Here is a 9,557-nt window from a genome sequence, read left to right on the forward strand (position 1 = left end):
CCTGAAATTGAACCCCTGATACTCTTTCTTACATTCTGATGTCTTTCCACCGCATCGTGGGAGCTATCCTATTTATTTTATTATTAATTCTTTTATCATTTTAACAAAACTCTAATTTTTAGGACCTAATTTTTTTATCATGATATTCGCCCACTTTTGCGGTCCACAAAAGGAGTACATAATAATGATTCAAATTTTTTTCACCAAACTTCTCACAGTTGGCGAGTATGTAAGTTATTATACTCGAGCGAGTACAGCTAACTATTTTTCTTTCTCACCGCAGTTCAGTGTCTATAAATAAACCCCACATTATCAACCTCTCTTCGCATGTCTCTTGTCCCTCTCCCTAGCTCTATCTTTCTCTCTCTCTCCCTCTCTTCGGAGCTCGATCCGTTGCAAGGTTGTACTAGGGTTTATCGTTCATTTCCAAACCCTGTCGTTGACTAAATAATCCAGTGAATTGTAGAGTTTCCGGATCCAAAAACCCTAGAAATTTTTTTCTAGGGTTTGTTCTTCCGTTTGTTTATTGCTTAATTAATTGGTCTCTGAGCTTTACCTATTCTACATCAGCGCTTTGAGTTGTTTTGAAGCCTTCGCATTCGCTGGTACGAGTTCAAAATCCGTCTGAGCAGGTTTTGAGGGTGTGAGATTTGATTCGGGGTTTCGTTTGAAATGCAATGCCGTGCTAGGGTTTGTTTGAATCTTATACGAGTCTTGCACTGCTTCGTATTCTATGGTCGTGTTTTGTTCTTGCGCGAAATTCAAGTGTGCGAGAGGAGATTCATGGGGTGAATGGTGCCGCGATTACTGGTGAATTCTGGAAAGCAATGATATTAGGGTTTGAATATGAGCGATGGAGGTGAGGAGAGTAGAAGAGAGAGTTCGCGGGAGGCATCGAAAAGGCCTGGAGCTGATGATTTTGGCCGGGCTGTGTCAAAAATTGCAGTGGCTCAGATATGCGAAGGTGTGGGGTTTCAGAGCTTTCGAGAGTCTGCCCTGGAGGGTCTTGCTGATATTGCGATCAGATACCTCTGTGACTTAGGAAAGACTTCAACTTACTATGCAAATTTAGCTGGTAGAACACAGTGCAATATATTTGATGTTATTCGAGGGTTGGAAGATCTGGGGTCGTCACAAGGGTTTTTGGGCGCATCAGAAGCTAACAGGTGCCTGGTGGGTTCGGGCTCAGTGACCGAGATCACAGAATATGTGGAGTCCGCCGAAGAGGTTCCATTTGCTCGGCCCATTCCACAGTTTCCAGTCATTAGAAATCGGAGAGCCATACCAAGTTTTATACGAATGGGTGAAACTCCAATGAGCAAGCATATACCAGCTTGGTTGCCAGCTCTCCCTGACCCACACACGTATATTCATACTCCAATGTGGAATGAAAGGACAACGGATCCTCGTGCAGATAAAATTGAGCAGGCAAGGCAGAGGAGAAAGGCGGAGAGGTCTTTGTTGAGCTTGCAGCAGCGTTTGGTGCACAATGGTCCGACAGCAAATTTGGCCTCTGTGGAACAGGGGGATGCTGCAAAGGCATTACAAGTTGCTGAAAGCAACCCATTTCTTGCTGCAGCACGCTCAGCCTCAGTGGCACCTGCTAACGATTCCAAGGCACCATCAATGGCTGAAGGTAATCCATTTCTTGCCTTGCCCCTACAGCCAGAGGAGAAAGATGTTTCTCCGGTTGTTCTGCCTGTGAAGCTTGCAAATGAAGCAGTTGTGGAAAACCATGTTTCTGTGTTCGAGGCATTTGCTCCAGCCATTGAAGCAATGAAGGGTGGGTGTTGCGATTCAGGAAATGGCGATAGAAAGTTTCTTCCAGACAAAAGACCTGGCGTCCATTTCAAGTTCAGAACTAGCAAGAAATTCTTGGGCGAATCTCGGGATTTAAGCCCTGGGAAAAAAACAGCATTGATTGGGCGGAGTGATGAAAAAGATGACAAGAAGAGGAGAGCAGAGCTGATTCTTAGACAATCAATGGAGAAGCCGCAGGAACTTGCCCAGTTGTAACTTAATTCATTGATTGGCTTGCTTGATGGAAATCCTTGTAGTTCTGTTCAGAAATTGGTTGTAGCAGTGGACTATGGGTTGTCTAAAGTTATGGACATACTTTTATTCTGGTATGGATTTTATCAATATCCAGCTGGGAGTTCCTCATAGTCCCTCCATATCAATTTTTGAAGGTATGAAGATGTTCATTTCCATCTTGCTCTTTGCTTTAGGCCATGCAGAATTTTTTAGATGAAACTTTTTACCAACAGATAGAATCAATAGATGCAATCCTCTGCCTTTTGTGTTCATAAACCTTATTCTCTTTTTAAAAGGCTATAAGGATTAACCAATGCACAATTTCATAATGACTGCATACATATGATATTTGCACCATAGAAAAACTATGCACTCGTATGAATGCTGACTGAGGTCAAGTTTTTCCCCCTAAATAGAGCTATTCCTTGTGAAAGTTACCAATGGAATAAGTGCAAGCAAAATATTGAGAAGTAAATTTTTAATTTCTTCAGTCAGGCACTAAATAATGTGATTTTATCTGGAGGATTGAGTAAGTAGCATTTGGAAATCCATTATGCAACATATAATACTGATGCAAATGCCAATTATTCAACTTCAATTTGTAATAATACCAAATTATGAACACAACATCTAAATCACTGTCAGTTCATGATATGGACATACTGTCAATAATGGGTACGAGTGTATGACATCATTAACTCTGTGTGGGGTCCTGTATGGGTGACTACAAAGGGGAGGATGCTACTACTCTTTGTTAATGCTTGGTTGATTCTTTCTTCTAATTTCCGTCCCCCCTATCATATGAAGTTTAGGTTTTCTATGATGTAATTTTAATTTTGTAAGTGTATATTATGTGCTGTCATGTGAGTTAATGCATGTATTCAGTGAGTAATTGGTAAAATAGTAAGCTAGATATGCTTTAGAAACACTGATGGATGGCCTTTTATGATTGCTATTTTTCTTAGCTTTGGCAAACAACAATAATGTTTGCATGGAAGCGGGCTTCACGACATTTTCTTGTATGTTGTCCTTGTAATAATAGATACTGCTCAGAAAAATAAATGAAGGAAAAAATATCTTTGCATTTAGTACAAAGTACACTAATAAAAAATCTTTGGGTTTTTGGGAGGAAGTAGTTGGAGGCTTGGATTTGGATTTGTGTGGACTATGGAAGTTGTACTGAATTTGTTTAACTCTACGCAAAATGCAATTTTCGAACTCTGTAGGATCAAACAAGATTCAATGCAGTTTTTATTGCATTTTACCACATCCATGCAAGTCCTAATACAAAAATTGAATTCAATGCTCTTGCTAAAATTTATGATATCATGAGAGAAAAGCTTGGATTGTTTCTTATCACCCCTACTTGGGGATTTTTTTCCCCTTGTTTTAAATCTTTTTTTATGTAGGTTAATTTTTTTAGTTTAATTATTTTTTAGTTGTTCTACGATGATGACTAAGGTGCCATACGTTGTTTTATAGATGAGTTTACGTGGTGTTTGGTTTGTGACATCTTGTATCCCCTCTAGCTTCTAGATCCTTGGGAATCTTGATACTGGAATTTGGATGCTCAGACACAAGGATTAAGGATGTTATCATCATTTTATTCTCGATGAATTGGATGTTACTGTCAGTTCTTCATTATTATTTTAAAAATTGAGGATTTAATTGTTGTCTTAGTTTTTCTAACAAGAACTTCTTTGAGAAGTGTAATATGTGGGATGTTTCCTTGTTGGATGCCTGTTTTTGCGGAAGAGATGGTTGCTGATCGTATTGAAAGATTTTGCTTCACAAATGATCCGAGGATATTTACTCAAGTTTAATTTAGAATGTGCTTCCCATAAGTGTTTATGATAATTGTCCTACTGTTTTAGAGTTGAATTAGGTAGATGAGGTCCTAAATATGTGGTTGTCTCGTGAAGGGGTGTATAGAAATCAGTCCAAATTGAATTAACTAACTGAACTGAATTGCCTTTAGTCTGACTGGTTCAGTTGTGCATTTAATATATATTTGGTTCAGAGAAGGGTTTAAGAAATATCAATTTTTGGGTTAGTGTCAGTTTTGGTTAATAAAAACGGGGTAAACAAACCAAATAAACTAATGTAGTGATCCTTCAATTTTTCCTTTTCTCTCATTGTTTCATACGGCACATCCAGTCCCCTTCCAACATCACCCCCCTCCTCCCTCTGCCCCCAAAATTTATTTATTAAAAAAAATCAAAAAAACCCCTCACCTTTCTTGCCCTTCTTCCTTTCCTATGATCCCATCTATTCTCTAAGCTAAGATGCTGAGACATCGGATTTAGTTGGTGGTCAAACCAAATGGGATGGAAAGCATGGACGCTGAATGGGAAGGAAAGCACAAAATCACGAAGGCCATGGCTATGATGATGAGATCCGTAATGGTGAAAGTCCATTGCAATGGCGATCAAATCTGTTATGGAGCTGCACTTAGTTTCTCAATCTAAGACGAAGGTCAAAGGTATAAGACTGTCCCACCAAGATATGACATTGCCAATCATATTTCATCTGGCTATGGCAATTAAATTTCAATGGCAATCAGATCTATGCCCTTTATGCCCGTGGATTTGGTACTTTCACTAAGGTATGGTTGATCTGCGAAGTGTGAACTAAAATCACATTTTTGTCTTCCTGTTTGCTTCATGAGAAGTCTCTTTTTTGCGATAAGGGAAATTATATTAACAGAATAACAAAATGCAAAGAGAGGGGAACAAGATGTCCTCCAAATAAACAAAAGATAAGTTATAAACAATTTCAAAAGAACTTCTGTTCAATCCCTTTGCAGGTTGGGCAGCAACATCCGCCTGAAAAACCCAAATGAATCACTCTGTCCCATAGCGAACTAGGAGAAGTTGAGCAGCTGTTGAAGATTCTCAAATTTATCTCAATCCAAAAGGTCCACAAGGCAGCAACAACCGTGCACAACCCTTTCTGGATTTGCTGAAACCCCAATAGTTCACCTGCAAGAAATCCCCCATGGCCAGCAGAGCCACCTGAGCTTCACTGAAGCACAAGAAGAGAGCACACTGAAGATGGACATCTGACAACAAAGGAAAAGGTGAGGGTTTGTTTCATTGGACTAATGACAGTCATCAGGATTAAGGGCTTTATTGGATCTTCATTTTTTTAGTAGGTTGTGGATATGAAGCCTGCTGAGAGAGACAATCCAAATGAATGTCTTGATCTTAAAAGAAACGTTGGCCTACCAAATAATGTGGTTCCAAAGGAAATGGCTTGGAAGAAGATTGGGGATAGGGTTTTTAAGGAGGTAAAGTAAAAAGGAATTTTTGGAAAAGAGATCTGAAGAATCCGCATCCCATGCTCTCTCATCACGACTATTTGAAGGACCAAAAGGCTTTGGGATGCTAAGCATGATGGGGAGCTCATCGACCTCTTTGTCATTGAGGTTCCTAATAAAAATGTGAATCCCAAGAAAGACAACCTTTATCTGAAGAAAAGAAAGAGCTGATAGGTGCGTTGTGAAGAATGGTAATCTTAAAAAATGAGGCACCATCATCTCCAATGATGTCTCACCAGCCAAAACATCCTCCCAAAACCGAACCCCATTACCCATTTGAACTAGTGAGATAGAAGAACATAAAGGCAACCTGTAAAACAAACTTCCAGGAGCTTGCACAAGAAACAAGCGACCTGCTGTTTCTCTTGTTCACAACATGCAGAGAGAGTGCAAACTATAGTCAACTAAACTGACTAACCAAATTCAGTTTCAGTTTAGTGCCAATAGAGCTTTGAGCTCGATTAGGATAGATAGGCGGCGAAAAATTTTCAATTTTGTCGAGAAGCTGAAGGTTGGGAGGGTTTTAAATTTGGAAGAAATTGATATTTGTTGAGGATTATAAAAGTATGGAACTGTTGAGGTATTTGGGGATTCTTTTATATTCGACTGGGAGGTCCATTGGGCTTGAGCTACATAGTAGTAAAAAGTCCAGCCCCCAATCCCAAACCTTGGCCACTGATTCCTAAGGGTTAAAGTTGAGACATTGAACATGGATGGCTGGATGCTCCATCACTCGTGATTAAACCAGTTGGTTGGCCCCTATGGGACAGGATGTTTGCATATTTGAAAATCAAGGAGAAAGATAACTTCATAGGAAATTGGATTGTTGGATGGGTGGGAGGGTGTTTTTTTTTTTGGTTTTGTGGGGGGGGGGGGGGGGGGGGGGGGGGGTTGTTTCTCTTTGAGGATCAGGTGCCTAAAGGAGTTCCAATGATGAATGATTTTGATGATTCACTTCAGAGAGGAGATTAGTTGGACTCTTAGAGGCAAGTAACTAGATTGAAGTACGGGAGGAAGATGGCAGTACTAGGTCTTTTTATGCGTTGCGTGTAAGAATTCTATTAAAAAACTTGGGATTTGAAGTGAGGGAGGAAGATTACAGTACTTATTTTTTTAAGGAGGTGCTTGAGTAGGAGTTTTATTAAGAAGTTGGAGACTAACATCTTGGATTGATGACACATGAGATTACACATTGTCATAAGGACTTAGCTAAGGATGTTGTTTCTTGGGTTATTGTGGAAAGTTATGATTTCTTACTCTTAAAAATGCATTCATGGAGGTCATCAAATCCTGGACGTTGTTTCAGTGACTGGTGAAGCTTTGCATGGTATTTAGGAGAGTTGGGGTGTTTTGCTTTAAATTGGATTTAAAAAGCACCCATGATCAGGTATATTGAAGTTTTCTTCATAGATTGCCAGAGCAGAAGGGTTTCAGGATTAGATGGAGAAGTTGGATTGGTGGGGTTTTGTCACGTGCTCTTTTTACTGTATGGAGAACCTAAATCTTGGTTTCCAACGTCAAGAGGCAAGAGGCAGGGTGATCCTTTATCCAGGTTCCTTTTATATGTTATATTGATGCTTTCAGTATCATGGTAAGTAGAGGGGTGGATTGGGTTCAGAGGGGGTTTTCTATGTCTCGTTGATATTGTATGATGATATGGTGAGCTTTTTCAGTTCTCTAATTATTTTGCATGTCTTTGAAACTTGAAAGTGTCAAGCTAAAGATTAAATTTATAGATTCCGGTATTCTCTCTTAGATGCTGATTTTTGACATCCAGTAGTTGAAAAAGGGGATGGGCACCCCTAAATCAAGGTAATGCAAATGCCTAAAGCAAAAAAAAGTACCCCATCCAGCTAATTAGCTGGAGTAGTTGATGAGAAATTTTCTCTGGTATGTTGTGGGCAAATAGAAGATATCAATCTGGTTGGGTGGGAGTAAGCCTAAGATTGAGGCTGTTGTTGGCCTGAGCAATTTGGTGTTTAAGAACATCTCTTTGGTGGAAAAATGATTTGCGCATCTGTCTGGACCCTCTGGCATCAGGTAATATGGACTATTTATTGGACTTCATCATACGTCATTGGAAGTTTATATTCATCTTAATGAATTATAAAAATTTATCATGGGGAGAAAGTTGGCTTTGGGAGGATTTGTGGATTTCTGTTTTTCTCTATACCTTAGATAGCATCCTTATAACCTTCATACTGCATCCGTTCTGTGTATTTTCTCGACAATCTGGAACATGTTTGGAAATTGGAATTTTTGGAATGTTTTTGTTGTCCATCCTCAGAGGACTTCTATTTTCTATGGTTTTGGGGCTTAGACAATACCAGAGGAAAATTCTGTGGACGTGTGCTTTCTGCTTTGGTGTGGTACATCGGTTGGAGCATAGCACTAGAATATTTTAGAGTGCTATGATTCGCATGGCATACGGAGATGCCCTGGGCTCACACATTGTGAAGCTGGGGGAAACCAGGTCAGATAGACCCTTCCAGAATATCAAACTTGAGACCTTTGCCTCTTGTGACATGGTCTGGCACCTGCTCAATTCATTTCAACAGAACTTTCATCTCCTTTTTATCTAATTCCTGTCTTTCATATGGATCCTAGATACAATTTTATCGAATGAGACGATTTCATTTCCAAGAGTGGAATTTCTGCTTTGGGTTATTGTTGTTAATTTACCACCTGTATGCTAAAGCTCTTTTTAGGACTTTTGCCTCTTAACCTTAAACATTTCTGCCTCCCCAAAAAAGTATAGCTGGATATTTTCATATCAAGTTAGCAATTATTTAATGCAAAGTCTGTTATTGATGTGTTTGCTTACGAACCAGCCAACCACACCACCCCCCCTCCGGGCGGGCACAAACCCCCAAAAAAGTAGAAGTTTTTTTAAATTTGATGAAATGGATGACAAACAAGAGATGTTCTGGTTTTTGACTGGTACTTGTTGCACTAATTCACCCATGCATGCTAGAAGTTGAACTGATGTGCCTTGGTCTCAACATTTTATTTTTTCCTTCTGACCCTTGGATTATGCAGTGAGCTCTAGTTATCGTCTGCATGAACTTGTCATGAGGGCATGTCATCTGGAAAGCAAGGGATACAGGACTACAGCATGCACGGCAAGGTTACAAAGGATTTCTTTGTGAGTTAAAGAAGTGCTATTCGGGACAAATATATTTTACCTTTGCCCTTAGTGTGAAATGGACGAGACAATAGAATGGAAAAATGAAGTTCTGTATCACCCTTGTTGTGTGGAACATTTTTACTAAAAAGCTGGAATCATGTTCCCTGTTTCTTGTTGCAAAATTACAAGATGCAGGTTTGGGCTGATGTGCTTTAAGTGGTGATACAAAATTACTTCTGGCAGCTTCATCATTGTCAGGATTCAAGGGTTCTAGCTCCTGAAGAATGGCCATCAGAATTTCCAGTTTTGTCATCCATGACAAGAAAAATCAATGTCGTGATAGCCGAAAATCAACTAAAACTGACTTTTCCCTACCCCATCGATGAATGCCAAAAATGGTAATGGTTCTTCCAGGAGAGACTTGTATATTTTTCATTAGGAAAATTAATTATGGTCCTACTGATGCAGTGAGCAACTTAGCTGCATGCTTGTGCCCATATTTTTCCTTTATTTCTTGAAGACTGTACATGGTATGATTCTACCAGAAGGTTGACAGAATGCATAATTATATGAGCATTTTCAATCAAATGTATTCCCCCCAAAGTATTAAAACTATAAAACAGGGACTGACTTGTACCATTCTTCCGTGCCTCTTGTAATAACCTGTTGCGGTTAAGCTGATCTGGAAGCATAATAGTGTTTCATTCCCAAAACCTGTGCGTAGCTGTAGCCGGTAAAAGGCGCAAATAGAACCTGTGTTATTCAGGTGTTTGTCATCCATTTCGACATGCTTTATGCTGTTTGAACTCAATTTATTTGTTAATTTGTTCCCAGTACGAAATGATGCCGCTCTTCTTTGCTCTTAAGTAAAATTGTAACTCAAAAAATACTGTGAGGCTCTCAGCTATAATGAATTTGGTTTTTTTTTTTTTTTCTCCATTTGCAGCATCTTATTAAAAGAGGTTAGGACAAGAGTGGAATAAAATGAAAAATTATATTGTAAAACATAAAATGGAGTGGAATAGAAATATAAGTCGTCCAATTCATAAAATGGAATAGAAATATAAATTTTGCATC

At 39.3% G+C, this 9,557-nt stretch overlaps 1 protein-coding gene across 1 annotated transcript; it reads left to right on the top strand.

Moving 5' to 3' along the window:
- Window positions 1-322: 322 nt before the first annotated feature.
- Window positions 323-9,321, top strand: LOC131168687 (transcription initiation factor TFIID subunit 8). The gene is made up of 2 exons (XM_058128314.1): window positions 323-2,189; window positions 8,393-9,321. The coding sequence occupies exon 1, from the start codon at window positions 847-849 to the stop codon at window positions 2,014-2,016; it is 1,170 nt and encodes a 389-aa protein (XP_057984297.1). The 5' UTR covers window positions 323-846; the 3' UTR covers window positions 2,017-2,189; window positions 8,393-9,321.
- Window positions 9,322-9,557: the final 236 nt, after the last annotated feature.

The sequence above is a fragment of the Malania oleifera genome, chromosome 11 (assembly GCF_029873635.1).
Source record: "Malania oleifera isolate guangnan ecotype guangnan chromosome 11, ASM2987363v1, whole genome shotgun sequence".
Taxonomy (NCBI): domain Eukaryota; kingdom Viridiplantae; phylum Streptophyta; class Magnoliopsida; order Santalales; family Ximeniaceae; genus Malania; species Malania oleifera.